Source organism: Marmota monax, unplaced genomic scaffold (genome assembly GCF_021218885.2).
Source record: "Marmota monax isolate L192 unplaced genomic scaffold, Marmota_monax_Labrador192_F-V1.1 WCK01_AAM20220418_F8-fsc00017, whole genome shotgun sequence".
NCBI lineage: Eukaryota > Metazoa > Chordata > Mammalia > Rodentia > Sciuridae > Marmota > Marmota monax.
In genome coordinates, this window is record NW_026695241.1 from 5050755 (window position 1) to 5075965 (window position 25211).

The 25211-nt window shown below is 48.0% G+C and overlaps 1 protein-coding gene across 2 annotated transcripts in view; it reads left to right on the forward strand.

Annotated features, from left to right (window-relative positions):
• Positions 1-1768: 1768 nt before the first annotated feature.
• Fbln5 (fibulin 5) overlaps positions 1769-25211 on the forward strand; it is a 74120-nt gene continuing 50677 nt past the window's right edge. The window contains exons 1-4 of one of the 2 annotated variants that reach the window (XM_046440636.2): positions 1769-2255; positions 6185-6242; positions 8667-8718; positions 11571-11825. In XM_046440636.2, the coding sequence (XP_046296592.1) occupies positions 2239-2255; positions 6185-6242; positions 8667-8718; positions 11571-11825 (382 nt within the window). In that variant the 5' untranslated portion in view covers positions 1769-2238. Of the gene's footprint in view, positions 2256-2650; positions 2802-6184; positions 6243-8666; positions 8719-11570; positions 11826-25211 lie in introns of those variants that run through there. The other variant, XM_046440635.2, reaches the window with a different exon arrangement.

Here is a 25211-nt window from a genome sequence, read left to right on the forward strand (position 1 = left end):
GAAAATGGTGGCATGCTTTACATACAGTTCTATAACTCCCTTTTCCCGTATATCATGGTTTTATTTACTTTTTGCATATATGGTAGACTTGTACTTTTACATTAATGTATTAGATTGATCTATGTGGAGTTACTAATATTTTGCAGTTTTGACCCATAAAATATATTGGAAATTCTTTAATATTAAATTTTAATATATTAATATATTAAATTTAATATATATTAATATATTTAATATATATTAATTTAATAGATATATTTAATATATTTAATATATTAAATTCTTTAATATTAGCACACAAGAAGGCTCTTCAGAATACAACAGTTACTAATATGGCATTATGTAAAAATGTGGATGTGTAACCGATGTGATTCTGCAATCTGTATTTGGGGTAAAAATGGGAGTTCATAACCCACTTGAATCTAATGTATGAAATATGATATGTCAAGAGCTTTGTAATGTTTTGAACAACCATTAAAAAAAAGAAGGCTCTTCAGTCTTTTTTTTAATATAAATAAGTCATAACACACATAGGACTTCACAAATTCCAAGTCTACACACCCTCTGTAAGCAGACCCACACTGATAATTAGAACATTACTAGTATCCGGAGGGCTCCTTTTGTACACCCCATCCCCTCCCCGCACAACCTGACTTCAAATCTTACATTAATGGAATCCGTCAGTATGTAGTCTTATGTGTCTAGCTTTTTTAAAAAAAAATGATTGCACTTTATATTTATTATCTATTTTTGGAAATCCCTTATATTAACTCTATTGGTGTCTCACTAATGAGCCCTAGAGGTTTACTACCTTCTGCTGTTATAAACAGTGGGAGAGATGAACAATAAATCTTAAGTAATATTAGAAATTTCAAACAGAGTAAATAGACACTCAGCTTCCACAACTATCAATATTCTGCTCTTCTTGTTCAGTAGAATTCCATTTAATTCCCACATACAATGTCCTTTGAGAGGGCTAAACTAAATATGCAGACTCGGAAGGCCCAGTGGTATTAAGGAATATCTGTGTGACCGTGAGGAAGTTACCAAACCTCCATGATCCCCACTTGTAATAAAGTAGAGGAGATTCCTGCGGCACAGAGTTGGGGTAGATGGAGAGGAGCTGTGTGCTTGCTGTTAGTTAGGGTTTTGAGGAGTCCAGGAGAAAGTGGAGATGAGTAAAAAGGGCTTGGACCACCACCAGTCCACTTGTGTCTTTCCTAGAGTGTTCTTGGTCCAATTTCATTTAATGAAAAGGTTCCAAATTTCGAAAAACAAGAAAGAAAAAAATAGTTTGACACCTCCACTACAGGACTTGGGTGTTGTTCATCATCCCGCTTTCCCCCACTCCTCTTTTGCAAAACACCTTTCCACTTGTCAAAGTCACTTTCAAGCCAAGGGACACTTTTTAATTAAAGCCAGAAAATGCTAGAAGGAATCCAGGGACGAGGACCCGGAAAAAACGGTGTCCTGGTTACCATCGGGGCCTGAAGTGAGCATCCGCGGGATTCCAGCCTCCTCCTCTTCCCCACCCCCTCCCACCCTTCGCCCCAAACCTTGGCTTCATAGGTTCTGGTTTCCCAATCAATTCTACGTTTCTAGTCCCTGCAACTGCGAGTGTCGTGAGCGCAAGTCACTCTTGTCCCAGCGCGATCGCGTCCCTGAGGGTCCTGGTGCCACGCAGCCCAGCCGGGGGCGCCACCCCCTCCCGCGCGCCCCGCCCCGGGTGGGAAGCGGAGGCCTCCCCGGCCCACGCCCCTGCACTTGCCCGCCCAGCGCCTCCAGCCGAGGTGCTCGCAGCCCAGTGCGGCCGGGACCGGGCTCTCCTCCCAGCGCCGAGCACTTGGCCCTGGCAGACGCCCCAAGATTGTTGTGAGGAGTCTAGCCAGTTGGTGAGCGCTGTAATCTGAACCAGCTGTGTCCAGACTGAGGCCCCATTTGCATTGTTTAACATACTTAGAAAATGAAGTGTTCATTTTTAACATTCCTCCTCCAATTGGTTTAATGCTGAATTACTGAAGAGGGCTAAGCGAAACCAGGTGCCTGCTCCGAGGGCTCTCTAGTGGCTCGGAGCACCCAGGCTGTCCCCCTGCCCTCTCCATCACTCGCTGGGCCCCTCTGGAATAAAATCCCCGCGAGCCCCTCCGGCCCAGCGCAGCCGCAGCGCAGAACTCCTCCGAGGGTCCCGCCTGGGAGCTTTCTCTCCCCCTTTGCCTCTTCTCCTCGCGCATCTTGGACATGCCAGGATTTAAAAGGTAGGTTCTCGGCGCCGGGCTTTCTTTCTCCAGGGTCTGGAAACCTTACTAAAAACCTGATGGGTGGAAAATGGCTGTGGCGGAGATTCAGGCTGTGTCAGGGTATTGGAAAAGGCATTAGCCAGTGATGCAATGATATTGTTAATTATAAAAAGCTGCGCCTCTGTAATTTCCATCTTGAAGCCTTCGTTTGGGAGTGGGGACTTTCTCACAGTTTCAGAAGTCAGCCTCAGAGAGAGAGGTCTGCAGAAAGCTCAGTGCTTAATTTCTTCGTTCTTTTCTGTAAGGGCGGCAAATTGGTGCACAGTTTTTTTTTTTTTTTTTTTTTTTTTTTTTTTTTTTTACATCCTATATATCTTTTAAACTTGGGAGAGCGATTCCTAGTTCCCTAGCCATTGCTTTGCTGCTTCGGCTGTTGGACAAGCAAAATCGACTGGCTGAACATCTCGGGCTGAATTTGCTCTATGTCTGTGTGGGATCCACAAAGGGCATGGGACCCAGAAGTTTTGAACCAATGAAAAGTGGGGACAGCAGACAGAGATACATGTAAGCAAATGTTTTGTTATTCTTTGCGGAAATTGCACTTCCAGTCAAGTAATCCTTAAGTCTTGCAGAACTTTATCTACATGACATCTGCACAGTGTTTCTCTGGCCAACTCTTGAAAACATAGCTGTTTTGCATAAATTAACCTTGTATGGGTGTGTTAGTGTGTGTGTTTGCATGCTGAAAACGAAGCTGTGATAATGTCATCCTGGCTTGGGACCAGCGGTTCAATGACAGGCAGTCCTGATATTCCCTTGGTCCCCCAGCTTTCCTCATATTTTAGGATGGGGCACAAAATGGGTGGACCCACCTGATTTTGAAAGTTCCTGGGACCAGTTTGGGCATTTATTCCTTTTTCCTTTCCAGCATTAACTGTGGTTAGTTCATTTTTTTTGGCGTTTTCTAGGGTTTTTCATGACAAGGTGCAGCTATTTGTGACGCTGTGGGAGCAGCAGTGCTTGGGTACTATTTCATTTTGGAAACCCTCTTCATTAGCCTGGAGCTTATTTGGCCCCCAAGACCCAGCTGTGGCTCTTTGGTGTTGGACCTTCCCGGTGCTGCCTCCAGCCAAAGGGAATGGAGAGCAGGAGTAGGGGAGGGGCGGGGTTAGCACGCCTTTTCCACTAGCTCTTGAAGTTCACTGCATGCAGTCAGCCTGTTCTGTCTCCAACATAAACGAGACAGGATTTTATAACCACCCGAAAGGAAACTTCATGTGAAGAAACAGGAAAACATTGAAATTCATAATATACAGACTGGAAAATAAATTTGTTATTGTTCTTTCATTCCTTCCAGATATAAATCTGGCCATTGCAAATATCAAAAAGCCCTAGGATTTGGCTCTGTACTTTATAAGGTCAGAACTGTCTCCAGTGTTCTAGAACCTGGCTGACACAGGCTCTTAGGTGAAGTAAAAATTTGTGGCTGCTCAGGGTCTTTATTCTTTGGATTGGGGACAAGATGAAGGAAGTAGACTTGCATTTAGTACCATATTGGGACTCTGTTCTTTCTGGATGTCACCTTAACTCTGGCTGTCTGAGCACCCAGAGTTGCTGCTTCACATGAACCATATGTCGAGGATGTGGGTGAACTTTGTAATCTATCCAGCACTCGTTCTGTTAAGGGAGGGATTACATAGTGGTGATGCACTTGGGCAGTTACAGATCACCAGCCAGGTCCACTGTCCTAGAAGATGGCTTCAAGATCAGTCCCTTAGGGAAGTCTTCCCTGACCTTCCCGCCCCTCCCCCAGCCTGGCTTCATGGCACCCAGTGCATATTTCTATCAGTGCTCTTACCAGTGGATTCCTGTAGATCCCCTATCAGCTCACCTGGGGAGCAACCAGGTCACAGTTTTGTAGCTCCTCTGCCTAATGTGCTTGCTGCAGACAGTAGTTGCTCAGACAAATCGCTATTCGAACAGAATAATGATAGCCCTTAATAAAGCTGTACATTTGCATGGATTCTGTATTCCATGTAACCATTTGAAGTAGCCCGTTCAGTAGTGTTCTGAGCATTCACTGTACCGTACAGCCAGACTCCAGAACTCTTTTCATCTTGCAGGCTGAGACTCTACCCATTAGCAATAATTTCCTCTTTCCACTTCTCCTGGCCCTGGCAACTACCATCCATCCTACTTTTCTCTATGCATTTGGCAACTCTAGGTACCTCATGTAAGTGGAATTGTACAGTATTTGTCTTTTTTTCTTAATGAGTGGCATATTTTGCTTAATGTCCTCAAGGTTTGCCTATGTTGTATTGTGTTTCTGAATTTCCTTCCCTTTTAAGTCTGAATAATATTCCTTTGTGTGTGCATGAATGTTCACATGTGTACACATGTATGTACACATACATACACCTATCTACATTTTGCTTAGCCATTCATCCGCCATGGACATTTGAATTGTGCCCACTTTTTGGCTATTGTGAGTAATGCTGCTGTGAACATCTGTGTGCAAGTGTCTGTTGAATCCCTGCTTTTAGTTCTTTTGCGTGTGTACCCAGGAGTAGAGTTGCTGCATAATGTGGTAGTTTTTGTTTAATTTGGGGTGGAACTATCACACTCTTTTCCACAGTGGCTGCACCATTTCTCCAACACTGCACAGGGTTTCAATTTCCCTATATTCTTGCTCTCACTTGTTATTTTTAGTTGTTTTCTTTTTTTCCTAATAACCATCTTAATGGGTGTGAAGTGATACAGACAGGTTTTTGTTTGTTGTTTGTTTGTACTAGGGATTGAACCCAGGGATACTTAACCATTGAGCAACATCCCCAACCCTTTTTATTTTTTAATTTGAGACAGGGACTTGCTAAGTTGCTTAGGGCCTCGCTAAATTGCTGAGGTTGCCTTTGAACTTGTGGTTCTCCTGCTTCAGCCTCCTGAATCGCTGGGATTACAGGCATGTGCCACTGCACCCAGCTCAGACTTTTAAGCCACATTGGTGATCGCAGTTTTATCAGAAAAAAGCTTGTGGACTAGAGATATAGCTCAGTATAGTAGAGCCCTTACCTAGCCCGTGCAAGGCCCTGGGTTCAAGCCCCAGCACCGTAAAAAAAAGAAGAAGAAAGAAGGAAAGAAAACAGCAAAGCTTGGGAGTGATGAAGGGTCAGACTTCAGGTAGGCACTGAGGTTTTGTGGCTTGTGGGTGACAGCATTGACCTGACCTGTGGTTTCTGAGCTCTTCCCCTTTGTCCCCCAGTCCTTCTTCCGCGGGGGCCTGCTGGTGTGGCAGTTCCTGCAGTTCACACCGTGGGACTGGCACTGGGGGACTGGATCATCAAGCCATCTGTTGACCAGGGGGATTCTCATGTGTGTGGACAAAGGGCTCAAAGCTGTGATTAGGTGACTTCTGTGACCCCTTTCTTCAGTGGAACTCAAAGTGCCTCGCATTCCCACTTTGCTCTCCTTCCGTTGTGGTCTGTGGGCATCATGGCTTATAACGGCTTATTGACTACGTAGCTAGCTCAGAATGAGACGTTCAAAACTCAACTGGTCAATGCATTGTGAGTCTCACAGTAACATTTTTTTTAAACTTTCTTTCTTTTCGGAAGCAGCATTCATTAAGAAAGTGTGATCTAGGGGCAGTAGGAAAGCGCTTGCCTAGCATGTACAAGACCCTGGGTTCCATCTCCAGCACCTCACACACAATAACAGTGTGACCCAACTTATTATCCTGATACACGAAGCAAGTGGGGGAGGCCAACTTCTATTTGGGATTAGGGTTAGGGTATCTGGAAGCCTCCTTGGCCTCTCCAGAGTGTGTCCCTTCTCCCCCATATGAGCGCTTGGAGAAGTCACCATCATAACATCAGGGGAGTGGGAGACCCATAGTCCCTTCGGACCCATTTATATCTTGGGATTTACTTGCAATTTCTCTCCTTCCATAGGATACTCACTGTTTCCATCCTCCTGGCTCTCTGTCTTCCATGTCCTGGGAATGCACAGGTAAGATTTTTTTTTTTTTAAAGTTATCCAGAAATGTATTAAAAAAAACTAGGATGAGGGAGTCCAGTCATGCATTTTAGAATCCTAGACTAAGGTGGTGGGAGGGAGTTTTCACTGACCTAATTGGAGCTCTTCACTGTATTGAGATTGTAGCTGGGACCCAGAGAAGCTGCCATTGGCCCCAGGAATGTAGTTTCTAAGAGGCAGGGCTGGGATTAGAGCTCAGAATCCTGACTCCCATTCTAAGAATTGGATCACCTCAATTATGTCCCTCAGAGAGCCTCCTTATCTTCCCTGTCAAAACCTACAATGGGCCCTAGTGCTTCAGGAGGATTGTGCCCTGGGGATCCCACCTGCAGCCTGAGGGTCCGTGTTTGCCTCCATTTTTGCATCCTCCTGGAGGAGGCTAGAGGAGGAGTCGAGGTTAAGTGCAGTGTTATCCCCACGTGCCTTGTTAGGTGATTCAGCCCCAAACCTGGGAGAGCACCCTTATGCTGGACCCCTGAGAGGATTGAGGAGCGGGCAGGTGAGGGTAGGTCAGGGTGAGGGGCTGGGAGAAGTCATGGGAGGGAAAGACCCAGATGTATCAGCCCTTGAGCAATGTGAGCAGATCCCTTTTAAAAACTCAGAGTTGCCCTTGTGTCTCTGGCTCAGGAAAGAAACGAGAGAAGCCCCCATCTGGAAGCAGTGCAGAGGGGCTGCGGGCAGGGATGACAATATTTTTCCCTTTCATATTCATATTTGAAGCAGGGCTAGGTGTGTAGCTCAGTGGTAAAGTGCTTGCCTCAAATGCACCACAAACAAAAAAAAAATAAGTTTTTTGCACAAACAAAAAAAGAAGAATTTGGAGTTCCTGGGGATGAGGAGGGTCTTGGGAAAAAGAACAAAGAATTTTAGATCTCAAAGGGACCTTGGAGTCTTCTAATCTAGCCTCGTGGGGCATAGATGGAGACACGTAGGCCCAGAGAGGACAGTAATCACAGGACTCTATTTACTATGGCTTAGGAACTTTTCGTACATTAAAATATTTACTCTTTACAAACACTTGTAAGTAAGTAGGATCATTCCCATTTTCCAGATGCAGAAAGTGGGGCACAATTTGTGCAGCAAGTTGGGTCTAGAGTGAGGATTTGAAGCTGCGTAGAACAGCAGGGTTGAGCCCCTCAGCGCTGAGCTGAGAGTAGGCTGGAACCCCGGCTTCTGTGCTCCCTAGCACAGCCTCCTGGCTCTTCTGTTCTACTTCCTTGACCCAAGGCCTTGGGACACCTAACTCTCCAGGAGTGTAGGCCAAACCCATCACCCACAAGTCAACTATAGCTTGGGGAAGCCCTACCCCTGAAACTGGAGGGCAGGCCTGGGGTGGGAGCTCCCACAGTCAAACTCTTGCCCCTTGGTGTATCCCTATAAAATGTCAGGCTTTGGGGGTTTCCTGAAGGACCCTCTGACTCTCTGCCCCAATCTTTTTTTGTTTGTTTGTTTTCCAAGTGCATAAAGTTATAGCTCAAGTTGTATATGAAACCCACAATCCTCGGGTTTTGTAGAGCTGTATTTCTTTCTGGGAGCATCGATGTGTAATTCCTTTGCTGAGACTGAAATGGAGGAATTCTCCCAACCCTACTTTTCTTAGAAAACGCATCACATTTGCCATGTCGCTTTTATTATCTATCTGTCCAGGACTGAGAATTAGGAAGAGGATTTCACAGGTGACAAAGGATTTATATTGGACTCTGGGGGGTAGAAGTTAAACAGCACCTAAAAAAAGAGTTGCCCTTAAAAAACAATTTGATTCCTGTCCAGGAAGGGGGTGAAGGCAGGGCATGCTATCACACATATCAGATGTGAGCTTTATTGCTCTTCATAGCTAGAGCATTGAAAAGCCCAGTAACTATCTGCTAAAAGTGGGGGTTATGAAGAGATAGTGCAGGGAGTTTAAAAATAAAGCTAAGTATAGGGTGGTCACACCTGTAATCCCAGCGACTCTGGAGGCTGAGGCAGGTTTGCTAGATCAAGGCCAGCCTCAGCAGCTTAGTGAGACCCTGTCTCGGAATAAAATATAAAAAGGACTTGGGGTAGAGCTCAGTGGTCAAGTGCTCCCAAGTTCAATCTCTGGTCCAAAAAAAAAAAAAAAAAAGAAGCAGTGTTAAAATATAAAATGATTATAAGTGGTTATGATGCAGGTGTTGGTGTCGTGAATGTCTTTCTTCTTAGATCCATTTCCCAAACACTCTGCAATGCATCTTCCATAGTAAAAAAAAAAAAAAAGTGAGGGGCTGGGGTTGTAGCTCAGTGGTAGAGCACTTGCCTAGCATGTGTGAGGCCCTGGGTTCCATTCTCAGCACCTCAGATAAACAGATAAATAAAGGTTCATCAATAACTAAAAAAAAAAGAAGTGAAATGACCTTGCCCATTTCTTCCTTCCTGCAGCAGCAGTGCACCAACGGCTTTGACCTGGATCGCCAGACAGGACAGTGTTTAGGTAGGTGTCACCGCAGACCCCTCACTCGGGTGGGAACCTTTGGTAACAGATCAATTGCAGGCCTGTTTTCTTTCTCAGATGTTGTTGGCAATTGTCAAACCTTTATTTGCCTTGCCATGGAAGAACACGGTGACAGGAAATGATGGAGGTCAACGACTCCCTTTTATTAGTTGCTTTCTTGGTGTCGAGCCCCGGTGGAGCACTGTGAGAGCTCAAAGAACTGGGCTCTGTCCTCCGAGAGCTTTCCATCCATCTTGGTTTCCCAGGGCAGTGGTAATGAGGGACCACCACAGGTGGCTGCTAAGATTGCAAAAAATTTATGATCTCAGCATTCCACCTGGGAAAAGCCCAACATTGGTCCACAGGGCTACCAAGTACCACCAGGTACAACTAGGGCTCGAGGGGTTCCCTATTTCCTTGCTCATGAGGTTGTTGGCAGATTCACTTTCTTGTGGCTGTAGGACGGAGGTATTGCTTCCTGGCTGGCTGTTAGCTGAGGGCCTTTGTGGCTTCTAGAAGCTTCCCTGACTCCTTGGCTTGTGGCTCCCTCCTCCATCCTCAAAGTCAGCACGTGGCATCCACTGCCTCTCATTCTGCTGCCTTTTCTGTTGTAGCATCTCTCTGACCAGTTCCTCTGCCTTTTCTTCTACTTTCAAGGACTCATGTGATTCCACTGGGTTCCCCATAATCCAGGATAAGCTCCCCATCTGCAGGTTAGCTGATTAGCAACTTTAATTTCACCTGCTACTTTAATTCCCGTTTGCCACATAACCTAGCACATTCCCAGGTTCCAAGGATTAGGACGAGGCCCTTCCAGGGGGTGCTTCTTTAGCAGACCGTCTAGTGTCTAGACCGTCTAGTGTCTAGACCATCTAGACAGACACTGAGAACACTGAGATAGGTTAGTGGAATAAAATAGTGAGATAGGTTATGGAGACAAAAGCAATGGACCATGCGAAAGAAGAGGAGGGGTGACTCTCTGTGTGGCTCACAAAGAGTGGTGGAGTCCCATTGGAATTGGGTATTGATGGATGAATAGGATCTGCGAGATGGCATTCCAGGGGGAAGGAGCAGCTTAAGACAGGGCCTGGGGTGGGAAGGACATTCACAGTGTAGAACAGGGTGCTGTGAATGGAGAGCAGGCTGCATGACAAGAATAAGGCAGCCCCTGTCCTGCCTTTCCCCTTCCGTGTGCAGTGTTTGGCTTATATTTGACTTGGGCCAAATCTGTGTCTTCCCTGAGCTCACATTGGCTAACCTGTGCACAGCTTGAAAGAGGTTGAGGATGGAGGAATAAAACCTGCCCTGGGAAATCTAGCTTACACTTGGATTTAAAGTGCCACACTTGGATTTAACGGTGTTCCAAGGGACAAAGAGGGAGCAGCAGCCCCTCTTTTAGGGCCCACCTGTTTTAACTGTTGCATGCTGAGCCTCAGCATTCCCCCTTCCTGAGGTGAGAGTTGGCACAGGTTTCTCAGGTGGGATGGTGGGGCAAGCTGTCAGAATCCAGTCTCTGGTCCCATATGGAACAGATTCCAAAGCTGGTGACAGGGCCCAGCCTATGGAAGCAAAGTCCAGATATTCCCTGGCCTCTCCATAGTAAGGCTGATTTAAGAAAACCACCTCTCCCCTTCTAGGAATGGCAAGCTGAGCACCAGCCTGGCTGGAAGTGGGCCCTGTTTACTGCACCAGGGGAGCTTACTTCAACATTAGGCTGGTGCAGTGACTCACACCTGAAATCCCAGCAACTTGGGAGGCTGGGGCAGGAGGATCACAAGTTCAAAGCCAGCCTTAGCAATTTAGTGAAGCCCTAAGCAACTTAGACAAACCCTGTCTCTGAATAAAAAATAAAAAAGGTTGGGAATGTGGCTCAGTGGTTAAGCACCTCTGGGTTCAATCCCTGGGACCAATCAATCAATCAATCAATCAATAGCGAGACTGAGCTTTCTAGATCTGTCACAGGCTCTCAGCCAAGACTTGTCTTTCTTTTTATTTTTGTTACTAATGTGCTGAGTCTGGCCTTGAGCTTAGGATCCCCCATCCTCAGCCTCCAGAGTTACTGGGATTATAGGTGTGAGCCACTACACCTGGAGTGTAGGTCTTTCTTAATGCAAACCTCTTTCTCTCCTGCTTGGCTGTTATGTGGAATAGAAGTGGGGACAATTCACTGGTTCATCCCCATGATTTCAGAGTGTAGTGTGCGCTGACGAGATTACCTAACATGTTTTATATCCACAGATAAACACTATTCTAATGGTTATATTTTTATTTTTACTGTTACCTTCTTCTTTTTTAAAAAATATTTTTTAGATGTTTATGGATTTTATTTTTATTCACGTTTTATTTGTGGTGCTAAGAATTGAATCCAGTGCCTCACACACGCTAGGCAAGCTCTCTACCACTGAGCCACAACCCCAGTCCTTTACTGTTACCTTCTGTTTGTGCTAATTGGGAGAGTTTTTTTTTTTTAATTTCTGTAATCATGTAGAATTTAAAAAAGAAACTTGAGTTTCAAATGTGGGTTCATTTAAAGAAAAGTCTGAAGACAGTGCTAGTATAGGTTTTTGTAGGTAAGGTTGAAATCATGATCTGATTCAATCCAGCCAGCAATTGGGAGCACCTGCCTGCAAAGAGAGCTGGGGAGGTGTGTTTGGGGTTCTTTGCATCAAGCTTGGTACAAAGCTGTGCTTAAATACTGTGAGGACTGAGGATGTAGCTCAGGGGTAGAGCATTTGCGTAGCATGTATGAGGCCCTGAGTTCAATCCCCAGCAATGCAAAACATAAAACAAAAGTTCCACGAACACTGTGGAGGGGGGGCTACTAATGCTTGGCCTTTCTGTGGCCTTTGCAGATATTGATGAATGCCGGACCATCCCCGAGGCCTGCCGAGGTGACATGATGTGTGTTAACCAGAATGGCGGGTATTTATGCATCCCCCGAACAAACCCGGTGTACCGAGGGCCCTACTCGAATCCCTATTCAACCCCCTACTCGGGTCCATACCCAGCGGCTGCCCCACCGGTATCAGCTTCAAACTACCCCACGATTTCAAGGCCTCTCGTGTGCCGCTTTGGATACCAGATGGACGAAGGCAACCAGTGTGTGGGTGAGTGGTCGCGTCTCTCCGTTCTCTCCATCACGCTTTCCTGAAGGCACCGTCTGCCTGCAGTGAGTCTACCCCGGGGGCATTGGCTACCATGCAAAGTGCTCGTACAACAGTGGCCTGTTCCACAGACTTGGCTTATTCCAGCAGCCTGTGTCTCTGGGTCCTCTCCCTGGGGAGCTCAGCCTGGCTGGCTTCACAGTTTTCCAGAGAGCCGGTTTCTTTTTTCTTTTTCCTTCCTTCCTTCCTTCCTTCCTTCCTTCCTATTTCCTATATATTTTAAGGTCAAGCTCATATTTTCTCAACTAAATAACAAATATATTTGTTCAACCTTAGTAAGTGAATCCCAGAGAGTTCTAGAAAGGGCCAGAACTCTGATGGACTCCTACAATAGAAGTCCTGAGGGACAACACACCACCTGTTCTGGGAAGAAAGTGGGTTCCTTGGGTGGCACCAAGGTTCCTGTGGCCTGAGGAAGCCTCACTAATGGGAACTCTGGGAGGAAGTGGACATATATGCCAGGAGCCCCAGGGGAGTTGCCAAGGGTGTGACCAGTGCCCTACAGAGTCTTGGGTGTGTTGGTCAGTACAGCCTTGGAGGAGTTACCTGGGATGCTCCCTGGTCCCCTTGGCTGTGGTCAGTCTAAAACCTTGTAATTTCCTCCAGCTTTGGGAAGTGGACTGTAGTGAAGGCTCCAACTTGTTGGATCATGCACTCATATGCTACCTCTTTTTGACCCTGGACCCCTGTTATAGGCACATTTATAAATGACAGACATACTTGTTATACCATATGGTTTGAGATCTAGAAAGCACATGCAAGACATAGAACACATAAAAGAATGTGATAAAAATAAATGTGAGTTGAACTTCTAATAGTTCCTCCCTATGCCCTCAAACTGTGGGAAATCATTAGTCTCCCTCATGAGATCTGTGTTGGTTTCAGGGCTCTGGAGGGCTGGGCTGAGCCCAATCATTAGACTGTGTTGATGAATTTATAATGTCCTCAGTGTGTCCATGTGAATGACCGTGCGTGGCCATTTGAATACATGTAAGTATTGTGCAAACAAGCACCCTTCAGAGCGCCAAGGGAAAATTAAGTATATCTAAACCCAAACTTCTGCATTCTTACTGGTCTCCAAGGGCAAGGTGTGTGAGAGAGAGGGCAGAGGTGCAGGTGGAGGGGATAGGGAGGTGAGCTTGACCTTGAGGAGTCGAGTGTATGAAGGGCAGGAGTGTGGGGACATGGTCAGCTGGCACTCTTCAACCTTGGTGGAGAAGATGGCTCCATACTTACTTCCAACATGCAACAGAGCAAGAGACCATCCTAACCGGAAGGGACTTTTCAACAACCTTTAATTCCAGTCTCTCCGTTTTATGAGAAGACAAACATGGACTCCAGCAAGTTAGAACGTGAGTCCAGCTGCTCTGACGACCAGTCTGCAGCTTCCTGACTAGATGATAGGACCTTTCCCATCGGTGGAAAAGAAAGGGTCCCAAAGACAAGCAGAGAGAGACAGTGGGGGAGGGGATGCTGCTCTTCCAGAAGGACATCACTGGGGCCACATCTGCAGAGTCACCAGCCCCTGCATGTGTGCAGGTGGAGGAGGGCAAGCCGGGGCTGACACTTTCTGGACATTCCAGCTTGGGGGGTGGTCGTGGGGCAGGCAGTTCTGGTTTATGTGTTGGGCCATCCCACCAACCCATTTTCTGTCCTGGGGCTCCCAGGAATGTCCGACTGCCACCCACACACCTCCTCCCAGGGTTCCAAGGCCCTGGACAATGAGCATGTGGCTGGGCTACCTATTCATCTCCTGGTCCCTGTGACGTCATACCATTGGTGGCTCGGAACCTGTCACACGGGAGATGCAGAGCCTTCATAATGGCCCTTTTGTAAGAAGAATACAATCTAGGAACCCTAGTGAGGACTGGCACCAGGCCCATCCATTTCCAGAAAGTTCAGCATTATGTATTCATAAGTCCCGAGTTCTTTCTGACTTCCCTGCACTCCACCCCACCGTTTCCTGGTTTACAGAGGGCTTTCAAACCGGCCCACTGAGGTCCCTCTGGGCATTGTAAGAGGTGGCGTCAGGGGGTCAAGAGCCGGAGAAGGGTGGGAAGGAAAGTTCTCTCTATCGGCTCTTCCTTCCAGGACTGGATGGGAGAGAAGAGGCCTGGGAAAAGGCTGGAAGATGAAAGGAGATTGTGGGGGAAAGACAATGAGGGTTGTCCAGAATTGTCACTGTCCAGAGAGAGAAACTGTGGAAGAAGCATTGGACCAGCAACGGGGAAGTTGGGAGAACCAGGAACCATTTCTGGAGCCTTGTTTGCTCTCGGAGAGGAGGGTATCTCCAGAGGAATCTGCTCTTTATCATGACAAAAATAATAAATAGCAACAGCAATAGCAGCCCCAGTAAGACCCAGACACATACATGCACAGTCTTCATGTCTAGGATCCTCAGAACCAACACACTTAGTCCTCAGAACCACTGACAAGGTGGAGCCTTTATTTTACTTGTACCCAAGAGGAAATCAAAGCACAGAAAAGTTAAGAAACCTACATAAGGTCACCCAGTAAGTAAGGGTCTGAGCCTGGATCTGAACCTGGGGTCAGGCTCTGGGTGAGAAAACGGAGACTCAATGGAGTAAAATCTCATTCAAGGGCACTTACAGAGCCAGTACTGAAGCCAGAATTAACAGCAAGATTTTTGCTTTTTTTTTTTTTTTCATGAAAATTTTTGTTCTGTTAAGACTGGACGAAAGTAGTGAGAATCTAATGAACATTTACCTATTTACCACCCAAGTTCAGTGGTGATCCACATAAGCACAATTTCCTTTCTTCTTTACCTTCCACTTAGTGCTTTAATTTAAAGCAGATACCAGACACCATATCATTCCATCCTTAACTATTCCAGAATTATCTCTACAGGATAAAAGATTCTTTACAAAAATACCTTAAAGACTCCCTCAAAACCCACAATACCATTACCACACCTAGGCAAGCCGGCAGTCACCCTTTTTCATCCTTAAACATCTGGGTGGCGGGCAGATTTCCCTGGTTGTCTCACTGATGTCTTTACTCTTTTGACTTGATCAAATCAGACCCCAAATCCACCGGGGTCCTTGTTGCCAGGTCTCTGGATATTGTCCCCTCTGCCTGCTCCCCTGTCACGTCCTTGTTGAGGATGCCTGTTGTTGTTTGGAGAATCTCCTACAGTGGGGTTTGGCTAAGGGTGCTCTTGAGATGGTCTGTAAATGATCTAATCTATTTCTGCACCCCTTATTTTTCTGTAAGCTGGTAATAGGTTGAGAAACTTGATCCAACCCAGTTGAGTGTTTGGTGAACATTTCTAGGCAGGGTTCTTGGTCTCTTGCCTTTACCATTCCTGGGTTTCTTCTCATAAAGTATGAGAGAGTCTGCAATGAGGAAGCAGAAGGACACCCTCTCCCTCTGGCTCACTTTTGCTAAATTTCAGACCCACTTTCAAAAAACAGGGCTCACTCTACTGCCCTGTGTCCACAATAGAGTGAGCCCTATTCCCACAGGTTTGCAGGTTAGGCAGAGCCCTGGGTCCCCATGTCTCAAGGTTTCCTTCTTTTTTTGCAGGGGGGATGGGTACCCGGAATTAAACTCAGGGGCACTTGACCACTGAGCCACATCCCCAGCCCTACTTTGTATTTTATTTGGAGAAGGTCTCACTGAGTTGCTTAGCACCTCACTGTTGCTGAGGCTGGCTTTGAACTCACGATCCCCCTGTCTCAGCCTCCGGAGCCGCTGGGATTACAGGCATGTGCCACCGCCCCCAGCTAGAAGTTTCCTTCTTGATTTTGTTGTTTTGAGTTCCACTTTGGAGATAACTAGACCCTGCTCCTTCTAGAGCAAAGTTTGACCTTAGGTTCGAGTCCCCACGCCCCTAGATACAAAACTGGGTCACTTGTGACACGTTTGCAAACAGGAAACAGTGACCCAAGAATCACAATCCATAAGCCAAGAACATTTTGTATCATTAAGGAAAATGGTATCTTGGCTTGAGGGTGCTCAACGCTACAAGAGTGATGGGATTCATGGCTGGTTGGAATGTCTCCCTCGGATTTTCAACCCTTAGGAGATCTGGTGACCAGATTCTCCAACTGGGAAGCCAGACAGGCATGACTAACTGGCAAGAAGGAAAGGGCTGCAGGAGGGAAGTGTCACCAACCAGGACCCAGATAAAGGCAAAAGCCAAAACACACAGAGTTCTGGGCTGGCTGCGTAGCCATCTGGGAGAAGGATGGCGAGGGCTCAGTGGGTTCCTGTGGAAGGTCCGAGAAGCTGTGTCTGAGAGCCTGGGATGTCCCAGATTTGAATCCCCACTCAGAATCCTTCCTCTTCTAATACGCCACCCCCAGACCCAGTCCCTGAGTGGCTGCCTCTTGTCCCTGCCTGCTTATCCCCTCTGGGGCTCAGCTGTCATCTCTCTGGTTGGACATTCCAAGTCCTGGCTTTGCTAACCAGCTTGGCTCAGGGGCAGACTTAGGCACTCCCCCAGGAAGGCCCATGAGCTGCTTTGCAGCTAAGGAAGCAGCCTTTTTGCTAGAGCCAGGCCTCAGCAGGGACCAAAGAGATTCCTCTGGCCATTTGCAAAATTTCAAGCAGTATCTTTATTTTCCCATTTGGTCTGAAAATTTGTTGTCGTTGTTGTTGATCAGGGCGTCCAAGCAGGCTGAGGGTAACACACACAGATCCTTTGGAAGATGGTTGGAGTCAGTCTGAGGCTTTCTCTAGGGTTATTTTTCCTGACAGACGGCCAATATTTAGTCAATGGATATTCACACAACACCTCGATGGTGGCAGGCCCTGGCCTAGGCACAAAGAGGGATGCCGTAGTGCTCTCTTAAGAGCTGTGGTCAAGGAAGGCGGTATGGTACAATCTAAGGTGGCACTAAATTCCTAAGATGGCACCAGAAGAGGAAGAGATGGGAAGGCTCCTCGGGTGGAGGGGGCTGGAACTTGGAAGTCAGGTCTTGAGTCTGACCTTGGTTTGGTTGCTTCCTCCCTATTAAGACCTGGGGCTGTGTTTCTTTATCTGTGAAATGGGTATAACATTTCCTCACAGGTAATGCAAGAAAACGCTTTGCCCAGTGTCTGCAGGGAATCACCCAGGAAATGCTAACTGGAAGGATTCTCGGAGGAGGCCGCTGTGATCTTGAGATGACAACATGGAAAGATTCATAGGGTCTGACAATGTACTGATGGCCAAATGTTTTAAAACCTTTAAAATGACCTAAAACGGAGCTGAGAACATACCCACCTTTGCAGCACCCCCACTCCTGCCCCCCAAGCCTTGAGGAGAATTCGCTGAGAATCTGCTTCCAAGATGCCAGTAAAGCTTGGGTTTATTTAAGTTGGGAAACAAATCCATGGGAAGTCGGTCCAATGTGGCATTTGTTCTGAGTGGATAAGACAAAGCCAAGAGCACGGAGAAACCTCAGGCCCCGTGGGGTAGGGCTGTGGTTAGACAAAGAAGGGAAGAACAGGCCTCCACTTTTCTTTCCATATTCTCTGTCCTGGCTTCCAGCTTGAGCTGTAACTTGAAACCCAAGCACCAGGCTCACCCCTGAGGACAATGCATGGAGCCCCAGGGTTGGTTTTTTAAGCTGTCGAGGTCTCTGCAACCCAGCAGGCCCCAAAGAAAATGGGACCCAGGCCTGAGACGGGGGCTCAGTTGTCCTTGCACTGGCCCTGGCAAGCTTGTTCACGCGTGGCCACCACCCAGGTTTCCCCTTCTTGCTTCAGTGTTTCCTGTCGTGGGCTGGGACCTGAGCAGTGGCTCACCCTCTCTTCGCCTCCGTTTTTTTATCTGTAAACAGGGCTAACACTGCTGACCTCCATGGGATCATGGTGAGGGCTTCACAAATTAATTATTAGCCTTATTGTTTCCATTTTTTCCCTCATCCCATTAGGGTGTCTCCTACTCCTGTTATCCTGCCTCTTCAAAGCCCTAGTCCTGTTCTTCTGGTGTCTATTCTTTCCCCCAGGAAGTGGCTTCAACAGGGCCTGTCTTGCAGGGGTCGAGGGCTGGAGTCTTGCCATACTTGGGCAGTAGCAGTTGAGACTAGTCTGTGTTTCCGAGGAGCGCTCAGCAGAGAAAGACTCCAGGAAGTTGACCAAGAGGAAATGCAGATTCCCACTGGAGGGGTCTGGGGTCCCAGCTCTGCGTTTCTCACAGCTCCCAACTGACAGGATGCTGTTGGTCCAGGGATCACACTTAGAGTTCAAGACCTTAGTCTGTCCATATATCATCAGGTAGGACTTCGTTTAACGAGAGGTAGAAACGTTGTTTTTAAATGTAATTCCTGTATTGCTTGAATTTGTTGGAAGAATGTATTACTTTTGTTTAAAAAAACAAAAACCCAAAAGGAATTATTTTAAACCTAAGCACAGGCAGCATGCTGGAGCGGTAAAGGGAACAGATAAAACAGGTGTAGAAACTGCCCTTTGATTCTAGACTTACTGTTTACTAGCTATGTGCCATTATGAAAGTCACTTGGTCTCTCTGGCCTAAGTAGTCTTATCTATAAAAAGGAGTGATAGTATTATATGAGGGTTCTTAGTCTGGGGTCTGTAGATATAATTCAGGGGGTTTATTTTCGTATTTTCCCCATTAACTTTGAACTGAAATTTCGCATCACTGTTCATTATGTTGGCAACTGCCCTAGGACTCTCAGTAGGAACCGTGATAGTATCAACAAGAGAGCCAGATAATTTACCTATCACATTGTATGAATTATTTTGAAATATCTTTCATGCTTATCACTACCTCAAAATTATAGAAAATGTTAGGTCTGCTGCCTAATTTTGTGATTGAATGCACTGAAGAAATGTATGTATGTCTATATGTGTGCATATATACATATATATATATATATATAGAGAGAGAGAGAGAGAGAGAGAGAGAGAGAAAGAGAGAGAGAGATAATCACACATGTATACTATATCACACATTTGCTTTCTAAGATATTTTGATAGCTGTCTCTCCCTAGAGTAGGTTTCCTTTGTAACCTATGAATTTTACTTCACACTCTTGAGAACATCATTCTGGGGGGGGGGGGTCTGTCCATGGGCTTCATCTATCTGCAAGGCACGTTCATGGCACACACACAAAATTCCCTGGACCAGTGATTTTTCAAGTTCCCCTCCAGCTCCAGAATGTTCTACTACACTAAATCTTCCCAGTCTTTAGGGGACATCATTTTTGTGTCCAGACAGTCTGGATTTTCTGGTAACTCCTCCTCACCTGGATTGCTCAGGCTGCATGGCTCAGCCCATCTGCTCCATGACGTCTTCAGCTGGGACCATGCCAACTCTCCCTTCACGAGACAGGCCCTCCTGCCCCAGCTGCAGCGGGCTGCACTCACCAACACTGGCCGGTGGCGAGGCCGCTGCACTGACTGATCTCAGTGCTGGGTGGAGTCCACTAGGGGAGTGCCCAGCCGCAGTGCCTTTGTGCTGTGGGCCACTGCCGGGTGCCCAGCATGGGAACTTTCTCAATGAACTGCAGGTTTCTCCTGGCTCCCGTCTCATATGCCTCTTCTAATTATAGTCCACTCTGGAATTAGCGAGTTGTGTGTGAAAAGCAGGTGGTGTCGTGAGAGGAGGGGTGGAAGGTGGTTCTTTAGACAGCAGGACCTTTCAGTTCTACCTCTGATGATTCTGGAAAAGTGGACACATTACCCGGTCTGCAGAGAGTGCCTGCTGGAGGTCAGGAGGCCCCTTTCCTTCCAGGGTGTGAGTAGTCTCAGACACCAGAGCGGTGCCCAGTAGCCTATTTATCCACATTTTATTTAAATTAGTGGGAAGTGCATGTTATGATGCTTCTTAAAGAGGATCAATGCTTCTTTTTTATTTTTAAATTTTTAGGGATGAGGGTCTTGCTATGTTGTCCAGGATGGTCCTGAATTCCTGGGCTCAAGTGATCCTCCTACCTCCGACTCCCAAGTAGCTGGGATTTATGGGGTGCCACCATGTCTGGCTTCAGGCAGCGCCTTCAGGCAACAGACCTAACATTTTGTACAATTTTGAGGTAGTGATAAGCATGAAGGATATTTCAAAATAATTCATTCAATGAGATAGGTAAATTATCTGGCTCTCTTGTTGATACTATCACGGTTCCTACTGAGAGTCCTAGGGCAGTTGCCAACATAATGAACAGTGATGCGAAATTTCAGTTTGAAATTGTCAGGATGTGCTGAAGCAGAGGCCAGGACTGCTGCTTCTCTTTTGCCGTCGAGGTTCATTGCAGATTTCTTTTCAAATACACACACACACCACACACACACACACACATATCTCAATCTCTCTCTCACACACACACATATATTTTAGTTGCAGATGGACACAATATCTTTATTCATTTATTTTTATGTGATGCTGAGTATTGAACCTAGTGCCTCATATATGTGAGTCAGGTGCTCCACCACTGAGCTATACTGCCCCAGCCCCCCAAACATCATTTTGCTGTAAGCGGACTGAATACACCACTGGCGAGCTCTAGAGTCAAATCATTCAAATATGTTCTGAACATGAATTTGTAGCTTCTGTACCGTTGCTCCACGGCTCTCCTCCTGCTTGTGTGAATGGTGCCCTCAGGGTACCTGCGACCCCGCTGGCACCCCAGCCATGATGCTAGAAACAGTAAATTGGGAGCTATCTGTGCTATGAGGAATGAAATAAAGAGGTAAAAATACCATGTGAACTCAAGGCATTTGCTTTCTGGAGAACATGCATGAGTCAGTGGATCTGATGTTGCTGAGGACAGCTTCATGTCACTATCATTGGATAGACTCAAGTTAGAATAGAGGCTCAAGTGAGTCTCTTTTTCCAAAGGAGCTGGAGTGAGCAGCCGATTTTGGAGGGAGGAGAGAGAGAAGCATGAGCTGGTGGAGGGAGCGAGGGCGTTAGGCTCCCATGTTGTTGTGCAGCTGTGTGGCTCAGGGCGTTAAACCTTTGGAGTGTTCCATCAACAAGGCTGGATCCTGATTCTCAGCTTGTGGGGTTGTTTTGAGGCTGAGCACAGGGTATATTCCACGTGTTCGATGGTCCAGGCTCCAGGCTGAACTCCCTAACAATGGCGCCATCTCTCCTACTAGTGCCCTCCTGGAACCTGCAGGCTCTTTAATCCTAAGAGCAGCGACTGTTTGCTTCACGTCTTGGGAGTGTCTGCCCATTCAAGGTTGTGAGGTCAGACATGTGGCAGGTGCCTGATGGCTGCTTACCCAGCGGGGAGTTTGGGGAAGGGAGAGTTGAGGGGAAGGACGGGGAGCAGAACCCCCCTTCAGTTTGGGATCACATGTGGGGTACAGTCCAGCTGCGGGGATACAGGGACAGCTTCTGAGAAACGCATCCTTAGTTGGTTTTGTCACGTGTGACCATCATAGCATGTCCTTTCACGAACTGAGATGGTGTTGGCATCACTAGGCGGTACACCCTCACGGGACCACCTGTGTGTGCTACCTGTGGTAAAGCAGGCATGTTGTAGTGTCTTTGCTCAGATCCCACAGAGGCAGCTTTAGAGGCTTCTCTGGGGCCCTTTTAGCCTCTGGGAGTGTTGCTGAATAACTTGGGCACCTTCCTTCTCCTCTCCCTTGGGCTGCCAGTCGTTCTGGATACCTGGGCCACACCAGCCCCAGTGTCGTGGCCCAGCAGGCTGACTGGGGAGTGCTGGTGGGCTGGGCCAGGCCCTCGTCAGTCAGCCTCCTCCCAGCAACCAGCCTTGAACTTGTGGGCAGGAAGGCCGGGCTTTCCCAGCGGCCCCAGTTGTGTGCACCAAGGTGAGGTCAGGCAGGTGCCCACGTGCTCTTATCTGGAGAGGCAGACGGGGGGAGTCAGGGAAGTGCGAAGGGGGTGCCTAGCAGGGTAATTTCTGGAACACAGACACTGCATCAGCGTCCACTGTCGGTCCACAGGTCTGGCAGGGTGAGCTCTCAGTAAGTGACTGTCCATGGTTAAATAATGAATGAAGGAGGATAGAGGCACCATGGAACTCAGCTGGATGAGAGGGGATCTTTACCCCTTTCCTCACTCGGTTTCTCACCCCTCGCTTAAAGTGCACCCACTGCTGACCTCTCACTCCGTGCTGGATGCTGAGAGGGACACGATGACCGAATGGTCAGTGACTCTCTCCCACACTTGGCATGGCGCTGGGCACCGCTAACACACCGTGAGTGTTGAATGCAGATGTACACAGAGCCTAGCTAAGGGGCTGATGGGAAGGAAGCTTTGGGCCAGGTAAACTTGCAGAGAAACCCACCTCTACTGTCCTCTCCTAAGGGCAGTCTGTGGGGACAGGTGCACTTTACGCCCCTAAGCCAGGGCCCTGTTCCTTGTCAGGGGTGACACTGGCTCCCAGGGGTCCAACCCCAGCCAGGGCCAGTTCCTCACACAATTCCAGAAGGCACCATTCCTTAAATCACATGCCTTTGACACCCTGGGAGCCCCACAGCCACCCTGAGGTTCATGTTTGTCTTGGAAGCAGAGGTGCATGCCTGGGGAAGGGTCTCAGGGCCACCTCCTTGGGGGCTGGCAGAGAAAGGACATTCACAGGATTCCTTCCCTCCAGAGAGCCTCAGACGGCAGACAAGATGTCAAGGACTGACCTCTCATTTCCCTCCAGCTTTTCAGAACTGGGCCAGAGGGGAGATGGGGACAGCCAAAGCTGGGCCCTGCCCCAGGCAGCCAGCATCCATGGCCTTTGGAGACGGCGGGCGGGTTGGGGCTGGAGAGGCGGTCCTGCTGGGGCTCTGCAGTGCTGTCTGACTCTCCTTCAAGCCGAAACATTTGCAGAAATCCAGCCAGAGCTGATTAATGAGCTCCACATATTTCACAGGTCTTTACACGTCCCCCAGGAGTCAATGAGGTCAGACAGAACAGACTTCGCATCCGGAATCGGCATGAAATTGGCATCTTCCACAGTTCCCATGGGAAGGGGGGGTGGTCATGATTTGAGGAAGATTGTATGAAACATTGCAAACACACACACACACACACACACACACACCCAGCCCCTGAGCCCCTGCTTCATTCCTGTTGGGGACAAAGGCGAGTCATCTGTTTTCTGCATCTGAGATAAGTGAGAGGTGTCTGTCCTGCTGGGATGCTGTAACTAGGATGAAGCGTGAGGGGGCGGGACTGCTTGGGTGACTGATGGACTCAGGGATAATTTAGAAGTGACCACAGCATCCCACCTTCTCCTCTGGCACACACTCTGCAGCTGTGGTCAGTGGACGATTTCAACTGTTAAACCTCTCTCTGCCCAGAGGGAACGTCCTGTCTTGCTCACCATTGCGTTTCTCAAGTCTGAGAAGTATTTGCTGAATGAGTGGAGAAGCCACACACGGTGAATTGTATGTGAAGAATTCAAATGAGAAAGAGAAATCCATTGTACGACAGGATCAATCAGGCACCGCCAGTATCCTGAGGAGTTCATGGTCTCTTGGCAGGAGCTGGGTGGGTTGGTAGAAATTGCGGGGCCCAGTGACATCAGACCAGCAAAACTAGACTCTTGGCAATCGGCGAGCCCTGGCTCGAGTGGTGGCAGAAGCTTCCCAGCAGGACAGGTGTTACACAGCTGTGCCGCCATTTGACTAAGCAGATATCCATGGAGCCCTTCTCTGTGTCAGACCCTGCCAAGTGCTAAGCATGAACAAGACTCAGCCCTGCCCTGGAGTCTCTGGCTGTGCGCGTTTGGAGGGGGTGGAGGGGCCGTGCATGTAACTAATCAGAATCTTTCCAGGATTCGGAGCGTGAGATGTGATGGGTGAGAGAGCGAGCACCTGGTGCCACGGGGTGTTCAGAGGAGCGTGGGTTCCTTTGGGAGTGGCCGTGCTGGTCTTCAGTGACTCTTCAGAGGACTGAGTAGGATTTTTACATCAGAAGTGAGAGAAGGACATTCTGGAGGTTTAGAGGCTCAGCCAGTGGGGGTCGGGGTTTAACCGCAGCCCTCCAGCCAGCTTGTGGGGTAGGGGTGCTCTAGTCCCTTGTCCCTTCTTTCTGGGACCTTGTCTTCCTGTCCCAGAGCGAGGGGCTGGACCTCAGTCTCTAAGGCCTCCTCCCTCCCTGACCACTCAGGATGGGCAGGTGCTGTGACAGCCAGGTAAAGGTGACTACTGGAGACAGCCAGCTCTTAGAGTCAGGGTCTTTACACTTGAGGCATGATTCTGCATTTGGTCGTGGCTCTAGAGCTTACCGCACAGCTGCTTCCCAACCGTAGCACCTCCATGTTCTCAGGGCTCAGCTCGAAGACCTCCCTTAAGCCCAAGCAGAGGTGTGCACTTTGCTGAGGCTCTGAGAAAGGGGCCCCAGTGGGGGATGAACTGGGCTCTGACTTTGTCAATGGCAGATGACCTGGTTCTATGTGAACCCCGTCCCTGCCTGGGCAGGGTTTACAGGCAGCAGAGTAAAACACAAAGTCTTCAGGAAGCCAGGAGCCCTCTTAGATTGACCAGATTGACCAGCAGAGTAGGGTCCAGGAGTCAGACCCCCTAGGCAGATTCTCTTACTGGGATTATCTTGGTCCTATTTGGCTTCAGAGAACAGGCAGAGGCCAGGGAGCAGGTGGCACCAGCCTAAGGTCTATTGTCTCCTCACTGCGGGAGGCTGGCTACAGTGGCTGCCTCCCCAGTCGATGGCCGTAATTGTAATAATTCCCACTTGAACCTGGTGTTTTGCTCTTTCAAATGCTGTTTGGTCCACCATTCTCAGAACAGCGCAGTGAGAGCAGGCTCAATAGTGTTCTCCTTCCCATTTTAGGGAATTCAAAGGCTCCAGGACTGTCCCAGCATCCCAGGGTTGTCTATGGTCTGGGATGACTTTCAGACCCGCTCACAGTGTAGGATGCTCCAGTCTTCATAGACTGCGTTGGCCTCCTTTCTCTCTCTCAAAGGCTCTTCCCCACCTCGGGGCCTTTGCACTTGCTGTCCCCTCTTTTTGGGATTGTCCTCTGGCTCTTCACATTGCTGGCTCATTCTCTTCTTCCAGGCTTCAGCTCTGTTCCGATGCCAACACCTTAAGGAGCCCTCCCCTCACTACCCTGTCTAAATGCCACAGTTACTCCCAATCACAGGTTTGTCACTGTGTATCACAAGCAGGGACATGTGTGCAATCATCTGGGGCCTCACACACAGATTACTGGGCCCCACTGCTGGGTTTCTGACTCAGTAGGTCTTGGGTGGGGCTTAAGGTAATGCTGAGCTTCTGGAGTCCACACTGGGAGACCCTGGCTACTAGCTGTCTTGTGGGTATTTGTTTGTTTACTGCCTGTTCCGTTTCTTAGCTGTCTCCTTCATGAAGGGGAGAGATGTTAGCTGGTTTCCTGCTATTTCTCTCGTGCCTGGCCCACCACTGGTGCTTGAT